General features: G+C 31.9%; 2 protein-coding genes across 2 annotated transcripts in view; one reads left to right on the top strand and one right to left on the bottom strand.

The window, feature by feature from the left end:
• LOC115883864 (homeobox protein Hox-A1) overlaps positions 1–21,571 on the bottom strand; it is a 156,545-nt gene that overhangs the window by 21,101 nt on the left and 113,873 nt on the right. The gene's annotated exons all lie outside the window — the stretch shown is intronic.
• Positions 2,372–21,571, top strand: part of LOC115883866 — a 45,821-nt gene continuing 26,621 nt past the window's right edge. The window contains exon 1 of the mRNA XM_030902280.1: positions 2,372–2,612. Coding sequence (XP_030758140.1) covers positions 2,394–2,612 — 219 coding nt within the window. The 5' untranslated portion in view covers positions 2,372–2,393. The remainder of the gene's footprint in view (positions 2,613–21,571) is intronic.

The following is a 21,571-nucleotide window of genomic DNA, read 5'->3' as shown; positions in this document are numbered from 1 at the left end:
GGTACTCTTTGAAAATGTGTTATGTCTTAAAAAATAATTTGAAATGTCAATATTCCATGAGTATATTGATAAATAAGGTCTAAATTATAATAAAATGCATTTTCTACGAAAACTTGAAGAGATATGCAAAAAATGGTATAATAAAATTTGATAGACAATTAAATTGTGCATCTGATTCGCGTAAAATATGGGTGTTCCGTTTAAATTAAAGAAGTTATTGCCTCGTACTATACAACCCTTTGTACTTAATAACACCACTATTGACGTCGTGGACTCTGTGAAATTGCTGGGGTATTTGCTGCGCAAAAAATTTTGATCGCATTTTCAGACTTCAAAAGAGAGCAGTTCGATATTTAGGGACTGAACAGTAGAACTCACTGCCAGAATTTCTTTAAAAATTTAAAAATATTGGCTCTTCCCGCTTTATTCATTTTTGAATCCGTTTGCTTAATCCGCAAGCACATATCTGCTATTCCCGAAAGGCCATCTCATAACTATCCACTTAGGAATGCGGAGCACGATCTTTATCTGCCAACCCCGAGCTCAGAACTAGTTAAAGGTTCAATACTGTACAACGCAAAAAAAATGTACAATCATCTGCCTTATATATTATATCTGCCTATATGCGGTAAACGACTTTTTTGTTGATGTTTAATTATGAACAATTTTGAATTTTAAAATTTTGATCATCTCACACACTGGTCAAAGGTCAAGTATTTAATATTTTATAACTTTTAAAGTTATATCTATTATATAAAAAAATATATTAATTATATCTATTTACTGCTTACTGTTCTGCAATTGTCCATGTTTTGTAATTTTAATGACTTAATTTTTTTTGAATTGTATGATTTGTGTTGTGTATTTTTTGTTGTTTGTATATATTTTTTGTGCTTTTGTTTGTTTTGTGAGTGCTTTGTTGGTGCTTGATGAAGCTGTTTTGGCTTTTTGCACAATAAAGCGTTGTTTGTTGTTGCCGTTTAAAGCTAGTAATTATTTAAAATAAACTTTTAGACACCCTGTATAAGGTAGTATTATTTTTATGCAACACAAAATTTAATAAATAGAAAAACTTCAGTATAATATTTGGTTTTAAAAACTTAAATATGCCTAGAGAAAGGAAGTATTAAAATTATAGTTACTGTATTTTCACAAAATTGCAAATATTTCAAAAGTGCGGTAAAAAGCCTAAATTACCTTTATTTTAATCGCAGAAACTAAAAGAAATGCAACTTCGAAATTTTTTATTAATTTGGGACATTCTGTACTTTTTAAAAATAATTTTAATTTAATGGCTTTAGTAGTCCAGTCACAGTTTCCAAAAATCTAATCATTTGGCTACAATACTCATTGAGTCGAATGAGATGAATAACCCTGTATACTAACGTACAAAATTTCGTTTTCCTATCTGAAAAATAGATATGGTTTGCATTTGAAAAACACCTGGTATATCTACTTTTGTGTTTTATTACTTTAATTTCAATTAAATATTTTTTTAAATTTTTTTTTTCAAACATATTGCTTTAAATTCAAACATATTGCTTATGACATTATTAATATACTTAATTGTAATTATATGTAATTATGAGGAAATTGTTTGTATGTTTGAGCTTTAATAGATTAAATAACGCTTTCATTTTGATGCAATTTGTTTACAAATAATGTCCACAAACTCATCCAGTTACTTTTCATTACACTTAATTTGTTCGAAAGCAGAGTGTACTGAAAACATGCAAGAATGATAAACATATTTTTTAGTACCATATCTCTAGTAACTTTTTCAAAATACGTCATGTTTTTGGGCATAATTCCTATAGCTCAAACCCTATAGTTTCCAACAAGAACGTTTGGTGTACGAAAAATATTACAAATGCCAAGTTGTGATATTATCGTTGTTTCTGATCATAGATTGTATTGTGTCGATTTACCAAAAAACAGAAGCACCAAATGACATAGAACATAGGTTCTTATACCAGCTTATGGATGGCTCGGCTGTTGTTATAGGCCATATTTTGGTTATATCAACCGTTTTGAGTTCATACTGTAAAAGATCGGAGTGGGAGATGTTTCTGAGAAGTTTATCTAAAATTGATGTAGACACGAATAATGTATTAATACACAAAAACACAAAGAAATCTAGAAAAGGAGCTCTGGCTTTATTAGCCATAACTTTGATGTACTGGTTTGTATTCGTTCTTGGAGCTTTGAGATGGATTGACCGGTTCAAATTGCTTTTTAAGGAACATTACCTCTCATTTATGCTTATCTCAATGGAATACCAACTGATAACATTCTATTACGTGCTAATAATAAGTTATTTCATTTATAACCTTCTATTACTAATCAGAAACCAGTATTTTAATATCTCAGATATACTAAAACAGGTTGACATAATGAAGAGTGATGTCGGATTGATGAGGGGATTGTTAAGAAACGTGGATAGAATGTTTTATGATTTGTATATGGTCAGCAAGTACTTTAGGTCGATTTTTTCTTTGCAAATGTTTCTGAACCTCAGTGCTACGTTTTGTTTCGGCTTGGGGTACTGCATTTATGTTTATAACAGTTCGCTGACTGAAGTGATTGATATGGTGTTTGTAGTCATTTATTCTGTAAGTATATCTGTCAGTTCTTAGTGTAATATTTTTTGTTTCATGAGGTATTTTTGTTCTAAGTAGGTGTCTAAAATATCAAGTGTGCTATATTTTTGGAAAGGTAATTTTAAATTCTTTTCAGTTAATTAAAAATATAGAGGGTGCCCCAAATAAAAAATCAATTTTTCTGTTGATAACTCTTAAATTATTAATTTAAAAAAAAAATATACTTAAACCATTAAATTCTACGTGAAAAGGTGCTTTGGAAATGTTTTCATAGAAATACAAAATTTTCCATAGCAAAAAAGTTACAGGGATTTGTTAAAAATGCACATGTTTGAAAAACATCCCGTAATTCCGAAACGGTAACAGATACTGATGTGCGGTTTTCACCATCATGTTTTTGATGAAAACTGAGCTCCAGACACCGGTATTAGTTTTCGTCTATCTCCTATAGAAAAGGGTGTTTCCATTTAAAAGCGTCGGATTTGACCCACCCTGTACATCTTATAGCCATACAGCGTCCTGCGAAAAATGAAAAAGATCGCTCAACAAATAACTAAGATATTGGCTTGTATCCAGCCTAAGTGGGACACCCTGTATAAGTTTTAATAGACACTGACTTGAATAAATATGACGTACTTATTTTATCGCTAGTAGGTAATTTATAAATTCTGACCACAAACACATCCAATTACTACAATAATTCATTATACCTAATTGTCGGAAAATAGAGTGTAGTGAATAATATACATGTTAGAATAATGAAGACATTTTTCAATACGGTATCTCTACTAACTTTTTCGAAGTATTTAATGTTTTTGGGTATAATCCCACCTTATAGCTTCAAAAAACAATGTCTGGTGTATAAAAAATATTACAAATGTCAAGTTGTAACGTTATTGTCGTATCTTTTTATAGATTGTGTAATATCGGTGTACAAAAAAACAGATATACCCGGCGAAATAGAAAATAAAATTTTCTACCTCTTTATGGACAGTTCGACGATAGTTACAGGTCACATTTTAGTAATAGCAATTATTCTGACGTCATACTGCAAAAGATCACAGTGGGAGATATTTTTGAGAACTTTTTCTACACTCGATGTCGAGACAAATAAAATTTTAATACAGAAAAACAGGAAAAATACAAACAAAGGAGTTCTAGTTCTTACATCCATAACTTTGACGTACTGGTTTCTGCTATTTCTCGGATGTCTCACATGGATTGACAGGTTTAAGCGAGTTTTTAAAGAGTATTACGTGTCCTACGTGTTTTTTTCTATGGAGTACCAATTGATCACGTTTTACTACGCGCTAATAACTATCTTTTTTATATATAATCTGCTATCATTGATTAGGAACCAGTACTTGAATGTAACAGATATACTAACGCAGCTTGAATTAATGGATACTGATATAAAATTGATGAAGGAGTTGTTAAGAAACGTGGACAAGTTGTTTTACGATCTGTATATTATTAGCAAGTATTTTAGGTCGATGTTTTCTTTGCAAATGTTGCTGAATCTATGCTCCACATTTTGTTTTGGTTTGGGATACTGTCTCTATATTTATAACACTTCTTTGGGTCGAGTGAGTGACTTGGTCTTTGTATTTATTTACTCGGTAAGTATATTTTGCGTTTAATTTAATTGTGACAGAACCAAGAATTCCTTGGTCTTAGTCATAGATTTATGAAAAACAGATATCACATTATGCATTTTAACCCGATCAAACATTCGGAGGTTGACGATGTACTGTAAAAACCAACTGAGATAGAGAAGGCGACATTGCCACATATCAAATTTGCGCCTATCTACTTAGTTTGATTTGCAGAAAAGGTTACTTTAAAACCTTCACCGGATATCAATAAATCACAATTTCTTAATTAAATTAATAGTTTATTTTTAAAGAAGCATGCGTTATAATATGTTATTAACCAGAGGATATATGCGTTACTATTAAAGGACATGTTTACTGTTTAATGTGCTGAAACGTCTAGAACTATTGGCAACGTCGCTGCTAGTCTTCCAGAATGAAATGAGCCGTCCGTCCCACCACCCCTCGCGACGGCCCTTGGTCCGTTATAGCGTACTACGTTTAGCTTACGGTGTGTTTGAAGTCGGAATCAAGTCCAAAGTGAACTTTTCAGTGTTTTTCAGTAGTTTTTGTTTTTGTTTAACGTACTTTTGAATCTGCGAATTTTCAATATGGTACGACAGTGTCAAATGTGTGAACAAATAAGCTCAAATTACCCGAATTTGTCTTTCCACAGGTAGGTATTGTTTCCGCCGTGCCGTAATCGTACATAGGCGTCCCACAAGGGAGCCTCTCACAATTAAAATAATTTCTAATTATATTTGTTGAATTTTGATCTACTGAAACAAGAACGTAGTAGCCGGTAATTGAATTATAATTCGTCTCAATTACTACCTAACTGTTGTAGATCATAACAAATTTGAATATAAACGTTACATTTGAAACTTTATTATAGGCCAGAAAGTGAGATTTTTTTCTTAAAATTGCGTCCTATTTTGGTCATATCGTATATAATGACCATTATATTCTAAAGAAATTTTGCTCAATAAATAAACATAGGTGTTTACCCGTCCTTTTTTACATTTTATTGCTTTATTATATCTGCCCATTCGGCCTTGTTTAGACAATTTTTTACCACCGTACAAATACATCTTCCAAGAGTTATTTGTACGGTGTGTTTAACTTTTTTTAGAATGGGATGAACTGTAAATAATTCTTAGGCTACTAGTTTTATACATACCTATATAGAGAGTGACCCAGGCCTCCAAAAAAGCTTTTTACCTATTACGTTTTTGGTTTGTGATTTTTATTTCAATTTTTTACATAAGATGGGGGCCATTGTAACGCACATTTTCAAAATATTTTTGTCAACATACAGGGTGATTCAAACCGCAATACATATGCTTAATACAGTTCATGAAGATTAGGACATTTAACTAAAATTTGATTTTCTGATGAAGCTACCTTTAAAAGTAATGGATTTGTAAATAAACGTAATAGGTATTCATTATTATGCGACAGAAATCCCATACTGTAGCACACAGATTTTATACTTTTAATAATAAATGCCTTCTATTGCGAGACTAAAAGGAAATTGCCTCGTATCAGAGCCATCATAATACAAGAAGAAGACCGAAAGTCAAATCTTGTCTTATATTTTCAAAAAAAACACAATTTTCTCATTAAATATTAATTTTAGGTATAGGAAGTTATTAATAATAAAAGATTAAACAACTATTACACAGTACTTCACAGGAAGCTATCGATTGCGAACTAACTAAATCGTTACTAATTAGGTACTAATTTTGAAAAGTTCTTTTTAAGATAAAAAAGGTAAAACTAAAACCTAAACTATCATTTGAGATTAAACGGGAAGTTCTAATTAATGTTGCCTATTCTAAACAAGAAAAATTTATTTATAAGTTAAGTTTTATAACATTCCTAATTAAATTTGGGCGAAAAGAATATTTCTGTTTGCTGTAGGTAATTTTCTAAGGGAAAATGCGTAAATAAAAATCACTTTTTAAGTCAATAAAAGTCAAAAGGACAAGTTATTCCAAAAAAGGACTGTCCTTTTCAAAAAAGGACAAGTGGCAACCCTAGGTATTTCGGGAATGGAAATTTAATGGCAAATCTACAACTTTGGTTTGAAAATATGTTCCGGCCATATATGTTTACAAAAATGTATAAAATGTACCTAAATGCCTCCATATTCTGAAAAAAAATTGAAAGAAAAGTCACCAACCACAAATCTAATATAGAACTGTTTCGGAAGCCTGAGTTACCCTGTAAATATTCAAAAGTAACTGAAAGTTTATATAGAAGTAACTGAAAGTTTAAATTGAAAATCGACGTTGCAGCGATTTTCGAAAACTACTAACGTTTCAACATAAGTATATTTGGGATATTAATTGTATTATTATATTAGACCTTATAACAAAACTCATCTGACGAAAAAGTGTTAATGTAGTATATTAATATGGAGTAAAAATTTTACTAATTACTTTACTTTTACTTTACTAATTAAATTCGTTCCAAAAAACGATACGCCACTGGCCATTAGAACAATCCAAATGCGCCTAGTTGCCGGGGTCGGAAATTTTAGACTTCTCTGTCTCTTCTGTCCTTGTTTGACACATTGGAATGTTTGATACACTACCAACGAGTATTTATGAATGAGATGTTCGGTCTATCTTTATAAAGTCTTTGGTCTTAGTCTTGCACAGCTCTTGTGAAGCCTTAGTTTATACTTGTTGAAGTGATGAAACTTCTTTTCGCGCGATGGGAGTAAAAATTGAAGGCCGCGACACACGAGACGCGAGAGGAAAAGTGGTTACGTTAACTTTTTGATCTTTATTATGATTTCTATGTGAGCTAGGGGGCTGAAACTCTGAATATAGATGAGGCTCTAAGAGCCCCCCATCTTTTTATGGTATTTTGACAACCTTTCGTGCCTACGAAACTTTATCATCAATGAATCAGATCAAAAAATTGCCCGATTTAAATGAAATTTTGTATGTCGGACCAAGTCCAAGGGTGTATTCCGTTGCTTACCTTGGTTATGGTTTTATGTTCAGTTTCTATCGGTTTCCTGAAAGTTTTCTTATTACGGAACACGGTTCCTGAAAAATTCGGTTATAACTGTCACCATGACTGTCACCAAACTAACCACCGCGAGAAGGCTGATTTTTCTGGTTTTGTTTGTCAATCAATGTCATTTATGTAAGAGAAAGAGAAATCAAGCAAATATATTGGAAGTTCGAGTGAAATTCTCATTTAATTTCTAAAATTTGTTATAATATTTTGTATTTACATCCAAAAGCAATGAAGGTATAGTACAATTCTTTTAAAAGTTCATCAATATGGCCGACCTAGTTAGGAAAATTGGTAATTTTTTTTTAATGAAAAATAAGTTGGCGTTAGCGAATTAAGAAATTGATTTAGTCTTTGGTTAACAATAACATTTTTCAGGATTGTCAAGTTGACGTTAAAGTTAGGTTATTAGGTGGTTGTCATAAATAAAACATAGATTATTGAAATTATTTAATAAGAATAAAGGTATTTTACAGCAGATTCGAAGAGATTTTACTTAAAGGTATTTTATAAACTTTCTCAGTGAGAATATTAACTCCCCTGTTTCTTATATTTCAGTTAAAGGGACGTAAGAACTATAGGAAGTGAATCTTTGTTTTCATGTTTTGACGATATCTGAGAGTTCTAAATTATCAAGATTATTGAATAATTATAGCTGTTTAATAAGTGAAATTAATAGAAGACTTGGAAATAGGATGATTCGTTTCATGTTATAGTTTATAGATTACCTCATTTCTCTTAATTTGTTTTTATTTCAGTACAGTTAATCACAAATTGAATTGATGTGTGCAAAAACAGCTACATATTTTCAAACATCTTATTTAAATAGTTCTTTTATATACTGTTAAACTGTTTCAACTACAAAGTCTTTAGCAAAAAGTTATAAGGTAATAAATTTTGTAGATATAATTTATGAAAATTTATATATAAAGTTTAGAACACAATCCTCTGAGGGAAAAAGACATACTCAAAAACTCATTAAATATACTTTATTAAAAATAACAACATACAAAAACATCCATGCAAACTGTAATAATCAGAACATTATCCACATACCTTTATTAAATATGTTATGACACTCCTGTCAGGAAAGCCAGAAATGTTTGTTTAAATATTAACTTATTTTAAATTGCCAGAAACACATCAGAATATGTCACAACCACAACTATAGGTTTGGAATCAGTACTAAATTTTATACCTAGTAAGTAATGTGTCAACTAACAAGTATAGGATAAAAAAGAATTATTAATATAGGGTGTACTATACAATGTCCTGCTTATTTATGAAATTACTTTCCTTTCAAATGCGAGGAATACCAGTAAAATAAAACATAATTTTTGGTTTGGTTTGGTGTTTGATATTCTAACTACATCTATTACAAACCTTAAGTGCTTTTAGTGAGTAACTGTATTTTTTATTATTCTTTGTGCATCCTGTAAAGTAAAAAAATATATATTTCAAGAAATATATAAAAACAATGCAATAGATATCAAACAGATTCATAAAAACTACTTACAATTATTGTACATATTATATATTTCAAGTGTTATTTGAACTTTGGTCCCATTACCAACATTACCTTATTTAAGTCTTCTCTACTAACTCAACTTTTAAACCTGTTTTAAACCTTCTTTATATTTTAAAATTGATTTACAACAATCTGTAATGCCCGCGCTGTTTCCTGAAATATAAGTTTTAATCTATTTATTATCATATACATATTTACAAACCTGAAAATTACTGATACGCAGGAAACTTCTCAAATAATTAGAGACCTTTTTACAAACATCTGGACTAATTTTGTTTTTACAATTTGTGGACGAGTCAACGCTGTTTGAATACGTTATTAAGCGTTTTACGTATTTTGAATATCTTCCAGCCTATTCCTCAGTTCTTGATCGGTGAAAAGATTATTTATAACTTATAACTATATAATTAGTACTGCAGGTTACACAACTTTCTGCACAAAGAACAAAATCAAGTAGAATTAGAAAAAGGAACCGTAAACGTCAATGTCAGCCAAGTGTCAGAGTTCAATTGGATTTACCACAGATTATCAATTTGAACGATTTGAACTACAGTCGATTCCAGTCTAGAGATTTTCGTTTTTTAAGCCTCCCATACTGAAGTCCGCCATATTGGGAAGTTTTAAATGAATACAAGTATAGGCAGTAAAGGTAAAAGAGCTCGTTTAAAAGAGCCTTTCTTCCTTAATGATCTCCAGTATAAATTTTGTTTCCACAATTTTTTTCGTGGTAGCTAGAGAGCGCTGTTTGACATCATAACAGATATTGCACTTTTGCGTAAAAAAATTAAATAGGAGGCTATATTTCTCTTTGCACAGTTAAATAGAGCACAACATTTCCAAAATATCAGCGCAAACCGCAACTTTCTATCTTCTCTTTAACCGGAGATATTAAGAGAACAAATCATGTTAGGCTGTCGCTTAGGATTATATGGTCTAAAAATTATCGTAGTAGGCTAGAAAACAAAAAGAGGTAAATTGGTTAGGTCAAAATATCAAAAGATATATTTTAGTTTCATTTTAATACCATTTAATTTTTATTTATCCATGTTCGTTCTTGATTCGACTCCATAAATTAAAACCCAGGCATATTGAATCCGATAAAAATCCATTCTAGAATTCCTTGGTGCTAAACTACTTTAGCCATGGAAATATGCCGCTCCGGCATCTCTATCTACTAAAGTAAGTTGTATCCAAGAAGCCCCACACATTCATAGCAAAATAAGCGGCACCACTGCCTCAACTACGAGGCATGTCTTTTAAGTAAGTACCGTTTTGCGATTCCGCCGCCGCAGCGCTACGGTCGGCGTTCCGCGCATGCGCGCTGGTTACCTACATCTCTTGTCTATGCACAGACGCCAGTACAGTCTGATTCTTCATTGTATATGTTGTTTATTGAGTGTTTAAGAAGCCTCCGACAATCGTGAGCCCCGCTGATTGTGAAGTACGGGCTGTCATACGATTTCTTAGTGCTAAAGGCGTAAAACCGATCGATATTCATCGTGAGATCTGTGAAGTTTACGGACAAAACATGTAGCATTTTTTATTCCCTTTAATAAAATTGAATTTAAAAATCTATTTTTATTTAAATTTCTTAGTATTGGCGCCATCTATTTGCTAGATGCCAAAGATGCCAAACTCCATTTGTTACAGCTCACTTGTTTCGATATTTAATTTTTATTAGCGCATCTATTCGCTAGATGTCAAACTTCATTTATTACAGTTCATTTGTCTTGTATATTCTCGCCATCTATTCGCTATATGCCAAACTTCTTTAATTGCATTTCACTTGTCTGTGGTGAAAAGGGTTTTTTGTTTTCGTTTCTGAAACTGAGAAGAAGGTTTTTTTTCTGGGAATTTGGATCTGAAGAAGACGCGTGTTTCGGCGTCCGACAAATTTTCCAGTGAAAAGCACTCTGAATCCACATTTCGATTGCATGGGTATCCGATTTGGAAATTTGAAAACCTTGAAAAGTATGCAATCCAGAGTATAGATCGTATTTGTTTGGTTTCTTCTTGGAATGATCACCTTATTTCCGTTTGTTATTTCGTTTATTTGAGTATTTAATTACTGGTTTGGATCGGCATATGGTTTGAATATATTTATGTAAAGCTGATTTTCAGACCAGTAACTACCACATGGTACTCAGTAACTACCACATGGTACTCAGTAACTACCACATGGTACTCAGTAATTACCACATGATATGCAGTAATTATTGTATGTTTCACCCACTTTCATTTTGTATGGACCTATGCAGACCTTAAGACAGTGTTCCTGACATTACAATCGTTCTTTTGGCTGATATCGAAGACTTCTCCTGCCATAGTCATCTGCATCCACTTCTGTTAGTCTGGAGAATACCTAACTACCTATTTACATCATAAGAAACTATATACAGATAAGTCTTAAGTTTGATACACAAAGTACGCTTTTATTTTATAATTTTTGAGACAACAGATTTAATAACCTGGTAAATTATCACTATTTATCCCACATATTGTAGTCAAAATTATTTTTTATTTAACGTTATAAGTTATAATTTGATTCGTACAGTACACTCTTACTTAGCTATGATATTTTATATGGAAATTATTAACACGTATTTTAAAGGTTTTTGTACACGACATGTTTCGAAACATCATCGTATTGAGACATACATAAATTTCACCGGTTTTTATATTAAGTAGCTTACTTAGTTCAAAAATTCGAATCTATTTAAAATAACTTGCGGTTTTATTGGGATCACTGTGACTAATTGATGATACTTGTGTTTGTTTTCAATAAATGTTTAATGTAGGATAGTTATTCCTGACTTTTATTCCTAATAAACATAATAGACCCTTAATGTTGTTGATTACTTTATTTTAGCTATGTTGTGATATCGTATTTTTCTTTTTGGTTTCTTACTTTACCACTCTTATAAACAAAGTAAGTGGCGCCCTTTTCACTGTCTTTGACCATACCTATTTGAATTCTTAACATCAATATTAAAATCTCTGCAACCTATATATTATCATTTTTTATTTTAATATTTAACAACATTAGAAAGTCACTGTGAGTCAGAAGCCTTACCTACGAACCCAGCTTTCCTCTAACCCTGAGCAACGGATTCTTTTTTCATTCTAGTTGGGTAACGACAGAAAAGTCGTTACAAACATTATGAGTGATGGAATGGTAAGGAAATGGGTGAGAGCATTTAAAGATGGCCGCACAAATGTGCATGATGAAGAACGGAGTGGGCGTCCTTCGGTCGTTAATGAAGATTTGGTGCAGAAAGTTTACGAAAAGGTGAAAGAAAACAGACGTTTTACAATTTCATCATTGTGCGACTACTTTCCTCAATTTTCTCGTAGTGTTTTGTATCGCATTGTGACCGAGAACTTGAATTACCGGAAATTGTGTTCACGTTGGGTTCCGAAAATGTTGACGGATTTGCACAAAACCCAACGTTTAAGCAGTGCATTGACTTTCCTTGAGCAGTACTACAATGAAGGTGAAGATTTTTTAGGCAAAATTGTTACTGGTGACGAAACATGGGTGGCCTACGTCACACCAGAATCGAAACAACAGTCCATGGAATGGCGACATTCATCATCACCCAAAAGAGTGAAGTTTAAGCAAACAATTTCTGCCCGGAAAATCATGTGCACAGTTTTTTGGGACAGAAAAGGAGTATTGCTAGTGGAGTTTTTGCCTCGCAATGAGACAATCAATGCAGCATCTTATTGTGAGACATTGAACAATCTGCGCCGTGCAATCCAAAACAAAAGATGTGGCAAGTTGAGTAAGGGTATTGTTTTGCTGCATGACAATGCCCGTCCACATGTGGCTAATCGGACCAAAGATCTCATCAAATCTTTTAATTGGGAAACTCTAGATCATCCTCCATACAGCCCTGATCTGGCGCCCAGTGACTACCATTTATTCCTGCACTTGAAATAACACCTTGGCGGTCAGCGTCTTCAAGACGATAACGAAGTCAAAAGAGTTGTGATACAGTGGTTAACCAGTCAGGCGGCAGAATTTTATGAGGAGGGTATTGAAAAACTGGTGCCACGTTATGACAAGTGCCTCAATATTCACGGAAATTATGTAGAAAAGTAGATTAAGGTACAGGCTTTCATGTAAAAATAAAATTATTGCGATATCTTTGCACGTTTTTTTTAATTCCAAAACGGTACTTACTTAAAAACCATGCCTCGTACAACTGCATTCATGCTGAATGCAACAAATGCAATTTCATCATGATGGATCCCCTAACAAAATTGGCAATTAATTTTTAGAAATTATGAATAGTTCATTTCATTCAGATAATTAAAAAAGTCCAGTCGTTCGCCATTCTAGAATTCCTGCGTAAACATTTACCGACCAACGTTCTTGGTGCTAAACTACTTTCATCGAGGGTAGATTTGGACCAGTAGTGCACATTGTTAAGATTCGCACCTTCGTTCGAATATGAAAAGTGGCCTAAACGTTATAAACTTTATAATATAATCATAAATAACACAAAAAAAACAGGTAAAACACGAAAACAAGTGAAATCAAGGACAAACTTGGAAAGCAAACGTAAAAGCAGAGAATAGGTACATTAAAAATGCATAAAAGATACATTTTATAATAAAGGTATTGAAATTTAGAAAACGTCAACATTTGACGTTTCCGGTATTTTACCAAACCGTTCCGTATCAAGCCGATCTATTTCAGGAACCACTCTTTACCGTAGTTTACCGGTCTGGTTTGTCTGGTTTTGCAACGGGATACAGCCTTATTCGTGTGTGGCACGTGTCACTGTGACAGTTAGTTTTGACAAAGACGTATTCTGTTTGTTCTGTTCCTATTTCTCTAGATACAGTAGTAATTTATTGTTAAGCTCTTTGTTAGTACTATCTGCTAATGATGCTAACATGGTTGCCAAACCATTCATTGGATGGTGCGTCAGTGATAAAATTGTTTTTGTGTATTATAGTGAACTAGTGTTTTATTTTGCTGTATTCCTTTATTCTAATTTTTATTTTTTTATGGACCATCTTTATTTCATTAATTAATGTTTTTTAATTCACTTTGTCTAGATTAATGATATTTCGATTGTTTATTTACTGTTTATGCATAAGTAAAGTTAATATTACTAATGACTTCGTCGTTGTTTTTCACGAACTTATTATTCTTGATAAGGAACTCTATACAGATTTAATTGAGGTTTTTGAGAAAATTGAGGTGAAAAATAACGATCAGGACATTATTTTAAAAATTGTGAGAGATATAGATGAAGTATTTTATGATATTTACAATATCTCTAAACACGTGAAGAAAATGTATGGATGGCAAATGTTTTATAACGTGTTTACATCGTTTTTCAGCGCCTTACTGTATTGTATATGCATGTATGATCAAAGAATATTTTCCTCCAATGATATACTGCTTCTTGTACTTTATGTGGTAAGTTTTCTTGTTAGGTTAGGGTAGGTATAAATTAGATAAAAATTAGGGTTTATTAACTATTATTATTACTTATTAACGTCCCCTGTATATTTAAGCGCAAAGATGACGTCGAGAAGCATAAGAACACTTTTGGATGCGCACTCGTCGAAGTTCATTCTCGCTAGGAACACTATCGGAAACAACAGTTAACTTAAATTAAAGTAATCCCAATTACTATAATAAACCTACTACGAAAATAGTTGTGTATTTATAAATAAAAACACTTAAGCTTAATTTCATCAGACATAGTTAGCTGTTTTAGTATTTGTTAAGTACTTAAGAATGTCACAACGGAGTTACTTGATACCTTTAGTCGATTTCTACAAATTTCTGGCATTTTTTGGCATTTTACCACCACATAACACCAATCCGACAAAAGAAATAATCTACTTCATCAAATTATTGGTGATCCTAAGCTATTTTATCGTTTTTACTTACTTACAAATTACACAAAAATACAAACACGTTATTACAATTCAAAATGTGGAATTATTTCTGGCAATTGATGGAACTGCAACAGTTATAGGACATGGACTGGTAATTCAGGCATTGCTGAATTCATTTTTGAAACAGTCAGCATGGGAAAAGCTCTTGAATGATTTTATTCGCACCGAAGACATAATAGATAAAATGTTGAACAGGAAAAAGGTGTTGAAGACGTTAATAAAAAGATTTTCCGTTCTGATTTTTATTATAGTTTTCATCTGTTCTTCGATTTTGTTGCAATTTTTTACGTGGTTGGATCAACTTATAAATACATCGACATCTGTACTCTGGACGATATTATTTTGGTTTGAATACGAAGTTTTGTTGTTTTATTACATCATTTTAATGTCGTTGTTTTTTACGAACTTATTATTCTTGATTAAGGAACTCTATACAGATTTAATTGAGGTTTTTGAGAAAATTGAGATGAAAAATATTGATCAGGAGATTATTTTAAAAATTGTGAGAGATATAGATAAAGTATTTTATGAAATTTACAATATCTGTAAACACGTGAAGAAAATATATGGATGGCAAATGTTTTATAACGTGTTTACATCGTTTTTCAGTGCCTTACTGTATTGCATATGCATGTATGATCAAAGAATATTTTCCTCCAATGATATACTGCTTCTTGTACTTTATGTGGTAAGTTTTTTTGTTAGTAAAGGGCTGAATATTTAGGTATTAAATATACTATGAAAAAAAAATGGTTATAAGAGTTAATAATATTAACAGCAAAACAACCATTACTATAATTAATCATAACATTTAGTAATAAGTAAATAGAAGTTCAGGTAATTTAATTATAAATATAGCGCTTATAATGTAATTGGCATCAAAATGTTAGTGTACCGTTACAATGTTATCCAGAAACTACTTGATACCTTTAGTGGATTTCTACAAGTTTGTTGCATTTTTCGGTATCTTACCTCCATATAACACGAATTCTCGAAAACAAGTAACTTATATAATTAAATTATTAGTTTTGATAATAACTCTGACAGTTTACGCTTTATGGAGTATCACGCAAAAATTCAGATACTTTGACAAAATTGCAAATATCCAATTAGTGAGAGTATTTGATAGAATAGGTACTATTATTGGACATGGAGTAGTGATGCATGGGCTTTTGAGTTCATTTTATAACAAATCAGAATGGAGGGAACTTGTAAGAAATTTTTGTAAAGTCGAAACAAAAATTGATCAAATATTGAACAGAGCAAAACGTTTGAAAACATTAGGAAAAAAGTTTTTACCTTTGATCATTATTATTGCATTCATCTATACGTTCATAATAGGTCAAATTATCACTTGGATTGTTATATATACCGGTGTCATTAGTAACATGTGGATAATGATTCTAATCTGGTTCGAATCTGAGGTTTTTGTATTCTATTATCAAGTTATTATAACTTTGTTTCTCACCAATTTACTGCTGTTGATCCAAGAACTATACATTGATGTAATTGAGATTTTTGAAAAGACACAAACGAAAAACGTGGAACCAGAAACTGTTTTGACAATCATAAGAAATATAGATGAAATATTTTATGATTTATACCATATTTGTGGACAAGTGAAGACAATCTACGCATGGCAAATGTTCTTCAACGTATTTCTTACATTTTTTAGTTGTCTGCTTTATTGTATCTCTATGTACAACCAAAGATATTTTGGGTATCATGATGTAACGGTACTTATACTCTACGTGGTAAGTTTTTTTGTGAATTAAGAAGGATTGAAACTTTTTATTTTAAGGCAATAATCGTTACATTAGAGTATAATTATATTAGCCTATTATTTTCGGCTGTATAGTTAGGAAAGTCAATTTATAGAGGTTCACATCAATTATGCTATGAAAAACATAGAAAAAATGACTATAAGAGTTAATAATATTAACAACAAAACAACAATTACTATAATGAATCATAGAAAAACCTTTAAGCAATAAGTAAATAGAAGTTCAGGTAATTTCGTTATATAGCGAACATAATGTAATTGACATCAAAATGTTAGTAGCGTTAAAATGCCATTAAGAAACTACTTGATACCTTTAGTGGATTTCTACAAATTTGTAGCATTCTTCGGTATCCTACCTCCATATAACACGAATTCTCGAAAACAAGTGACTTATATAATTAAATTATTAGTTTTGATAATAACTCTGATAGTTTGTGCTTTATTGATTACCACGCAAAAATTCAGGTACTTTGACAAAATTGCAAATGTCCAATTAGTCAGTGTATTGGACGGAATAGCCACTATTATTGGACATGGAGTAGTGATACATGGGCTTTTGAATTCGTTTTTTAAGAAATCAGAATGGAGGGAACTTGTAAGAAATTTTCTCAAAGTAGAAACAAAAATTGATCAAATGTTGAACAGAGCAAAACGTTTGAAAACATTACGAAAAAAGTTTTTACCTTTGATCATTATTATTGCATTCATCTATACGTTCATAGTAGGTCAAATTATCACGTGGATTGTGATATATACAGGTGTCATGAGTTACATGTGGATAATGATTCTAATCTGGTTCGAATTTGAGGTTTTTGTATTCTATTATCAAGTTATTATAACTCTGTTTCTCACCAATTTACTGCTGTTGATCAAAGAACTATACACTGATGTAATTGAGATTTTTGAAAAGACACAAACGAAAAACGTGGAACCAGAAACAGTTTTAACAATCATAAGAAATATAGATGAAATATTTTATGATTTATACCATATTTGTGGACAAGTGAAGACAATCTACGCATGGCAAATGTTCTTCAACGTATTTCTAACATTTTTTAGTTGTCTGCTTTATTGCATCTCTATGTACAACCAAAGATTTTTTGGGTATCATGATGTAATGGTACTTATACTATACGTGGTAAGTTTTTTTGTAAATTAAGAAGGATTGAAACTTTTTCTTTTAAGGCAATAATCGTTACATTAGATTATAATTATATTAGACTATTACTTATTAATGTATAATATAAAGTATACTACGCATATTATAAAACTACTGTGAATAACTGTTCTGAGTTTTGTGAATAACAGACCAAACTCTAGGTGACAATTTATGACAGACTTCATTATGATATACGACAATAAGCCTTGCCTTTTCCATACAAAGCCTAAGAAACGCAACAAGAGGAATAAAAAATGGTATCACCATAATGAGATAAAAAATACATATAACTAGATATTCTCTTATTTTAAAGAATACCTACAGATAGCTTTAAGGTAGATAAAAGATAAATAAGATAAGATAATAATAAAGATAAGATAGCAAAAGCGTTGAGTTACCAAAAATATGTAGTTTGCAATAAAAAAATTTGATATCCGCTACATTTTTGAAGCTCCCTGTATATTAAAAATAATATTAAATTGTGTACTTCTCAAAAGAAATTAAATAATGAACTTTACTCTATCGTTGACTCGCTCTGTAAATTTCGTTTTTATAAATTAAATTTTAAAACTCAACAATCATTACAAATAAAACAGACTAAATAAATAAAAATATTTCATAAAAAAATTGTCAAAAAATTCAAACATACATACATATTATAATTATAATATAATTATTAAAGGTTTCTTAACAGGAAGTTTGCTGTACAAACGTTAATATAATATATAAAACCACGAAGGGAATGGTATAGTAATATTTACATTACCCATTACTATAATTTAAGTATATAGAAAGTTCTTTTTATTCTGTATAATAGTTGAATTATGTTACAATATTGGCTAGAATTTATATAATATAGCATTGTAGACAATGTCGTTCAGAAGCTGCTTAGTATCGCTAAATGATTTTTATAAATTTGCTGAATTTTTTGGTATTGTTCCGCCATCTAATAAAAATTCTTCAAAAAATAACGATTACGTAGCCAAAATAATACTACTAATATTATGTATCGTACTCTTTGTCTCATTTGCTCTCACAGAAAAGTACAAATACACTCGTAATGTTCAAGATAAAACATTAATGTTTGCAGTTGATGCACTGGCATGTATTAACAACCATGGATTAGTAATACACGCACTTGTTGATTCATTTCTCAAAAAATCAAAATGGAAAAAGCTTTTAAAACATTTTCTTCAAGCAGAAAGAAAAATTGATCAAGCTTTGAACAGATCAACCTCTGTAAAATCAATCCAAAGAAGATTTCGACCTATGATAGTAATTATAGCATTCATGCTCCTGCTGACAGTGATCCAATTTACTAGATGGATTATATCATCTAGAAATATCCCTAGAGTGCAACTGTGGACTCTGATCTTCTTCTTTTTTGAGTGGAATGTTTTCCTATCATTTTACATGATGCTGACGTCTTTGTTTCTTACAAACTTATTGTTTCTGATCAAGGAACAATACTCGGATGTCATCGAGATACTTCAGGAAACTCAGAATATAAATGTAGAAGAAAAAACGTTTATTGAAATTGTAAAGGATGCAGATGAAATATATTTGAATCTCTATGATGTCAGTGTACAAGTGAACGAAATCTATGCATGGCAAATGTTCTTCAATGTGCTTTCGACGTTTTTGAGTTCGTTGCTTTACTGTATTTCTGTGTATTATGAAAAATTTCTGTCGACTATCGATGTGATAGTGCTAATAATTCATGTGGTAAGTTTATGTTATAATACACCGTAAAGTTTCAGTTGGATTACATGGATATTTTATGTCAAAAAAGTAGTTTGATGTCTTGTAGTTATCTTGTGTAATTGCCTGTTTTATTATCAAAGTCTCTTAATTAAAAGTTATATTAAACATTAAATACAGGGTGGCCCATCGAAAGCGTTCCGCAAGGCATAACGGCCAGGGTAATTTCTTTTTCAGAAAATTCAAAAATACGTCAATTTTGTTTGTGAGGGGGACAACTTTTGCCCCAAAAATGATCAAGCGGGGGTGTCAATTCCCATTTTTTTTCAAATGGGTGTCAAGTGGTACAGCAATGAAAAGAGCTTTCTATTCTCTATACTTTCCCGCTTCGTTTTTGAAAAGCGGTCGAGTCATTAAGAAAATATGAAGGATTGAAATTTGAAAAGTTTATTTAAACATTTATCAGAGTAAATGATAAGGATAAATTCCATCGACCAATTTGCAGTTTTTTCTTATTATTTCTAGATGTTTACGCATTTTTTCCCTTGCCAGAAGGTTGAACGATCAGGTGCGGTAGTTGTTAGATAGCTGTTCTGTGACTTGTGCATTGAAGCGGTTGAAGTTCTTCTCAATATCGTTAAACTTTTTAACAATTATGGTGTACTCACTTACAGAAAGAGTGGAAATAACGCCATCCTGACAAACACAAATGTTGTGGTAAATTGTGTATGGCAAAATTGTTCGCGAGTTAGTAGCAAAATTTCGCGAAACTGGTTCCGTTATAAATAAAAAGAGGCAGAGGGAAAATCTTGTAGTAAATGAAGTTATGGAGGTATTCGTATTGGGTCAAGTTGCCATGGATAGTACGCTGAGTACAAGAAAATTAGCCAACGAGACCGGCGTGAATCGTACAAGTGTCCAAAGGATATTAAAAAAACACAAGTTCTATCCGTACAAAATTCAGTTGGTACAAGAACTCAACGAAGACGATTTTGATCGTCGTTTGCAATTTTGTGAAACTATGAGTTAACGAGTGGCGAATGATAATAATTTCCTATTTAATGTGTGTTTTTCGGATGAGTGTACTTTCTTTTTCAAGGGTGTAGTTAATCGGCACAACTGTCGGTACTGTGGCACACCCTAAAACCCTCAGAAATTAAACGTGTGGGCTGGTATTTTTGGAAATTCTATTGTGGGTCCTTTTTTTCTTCCTGGAAGTCTAACAGGTGATATGTACTTGGATTTACTGGAAAATACCATCGACCCAGCCCTAACTGACATCTTAGAGAACAATCCTGGATATGTTGAAGCGGAACTAATATTTCAACAAGATAGTGCGCCTCCACATTACTCTCAAATTGTGCGTAATTATTTAAACAATAACTTTCCCGGTCGGTGGACAGGACGAAGGGGTGCAGTTGAGTGGCCTCCCTGGTCACCCGACTTGACTCCTTTAGACTTTTTTCTATGGGTACACATAAAAAGTAAAGTGTATAGCACTCCACCCGCCTCATTAGAAGACCTGCGAAGACGAATTATTGATGTTTGTCGCGAAGTGACCCCGCAAGTTCTTCAGAATGTTCGATTTGAAAATAATTTGTATTACTGTATGGAGGTTGGCGGGCAATATTTCCAGCATTTGCTTCATTAATAAGGTAAGTTTTTTTTAATTAATTCAGTTTATCCGTTTTTTTTTTGCAAAAAGTACTTTTTAAATTTCAATCCATCATATTTTCAAAATGACTTGACCGATTTTTAAAAACGAAGCGGGTAAATATAGAGAATAGAAAGCCCTTTTTATTGCGGCGCCACTTGACCCCCCTTCCCATTTGAAAAAAGTTGCGGGATGACACCCCCGCTTAGAGGGTTGAAGATTTTGCAATCATTTCTGGGGCAAAGGTTGTCCCCTTCACAAACAAAATTGACGTGTTTTTGGATTTTTTGAAAAAGAAAAATACCCTGGCCGTTATGCCGTGCGGAACGTTTTCGATGGGCCACCCTGATATAAAAATAAGTACTAGAAGTACTAGCAGTAAATTAAGTAGTAGAATAAATCTTGTGTCAACTGGACTGTTACCAACAAGAAATTAAAAATAATATACCTCGTAATATGCCTGTATATGATGTATAGACTTCAACGGACATTATAAGGAAACTGCAGGTCGCACAACGCTCAATGGAACGAAATATGCTGGAAATAATCAAGAAAGACCGTAAAAGAATAGAGTGGATACGACAAACGACCCCGGT

The sequence above is a fragment of the Sitophilus oryzae genome, unplaced genomic scaffold, assembly GCF_002938485.1.
Source record: "Sitophilus oryzae breed Bouriz unplaced genomic scaffold, Soryzae_2.0 scaffold_2006_pilon_pilon, whole genome shotgun sequence".
Classification (NCBI taxonomy): Eukaryota; Metazoa; Arthropoda; class Insecta; order Coleoptera; family Curculionidae; genus Sitophilus; species Sitophilus oryzae.
Note: the sequence above shows the minus strand (reverse complement) of the source record. Positions and strands in the feature narration are given on the sequence as shown.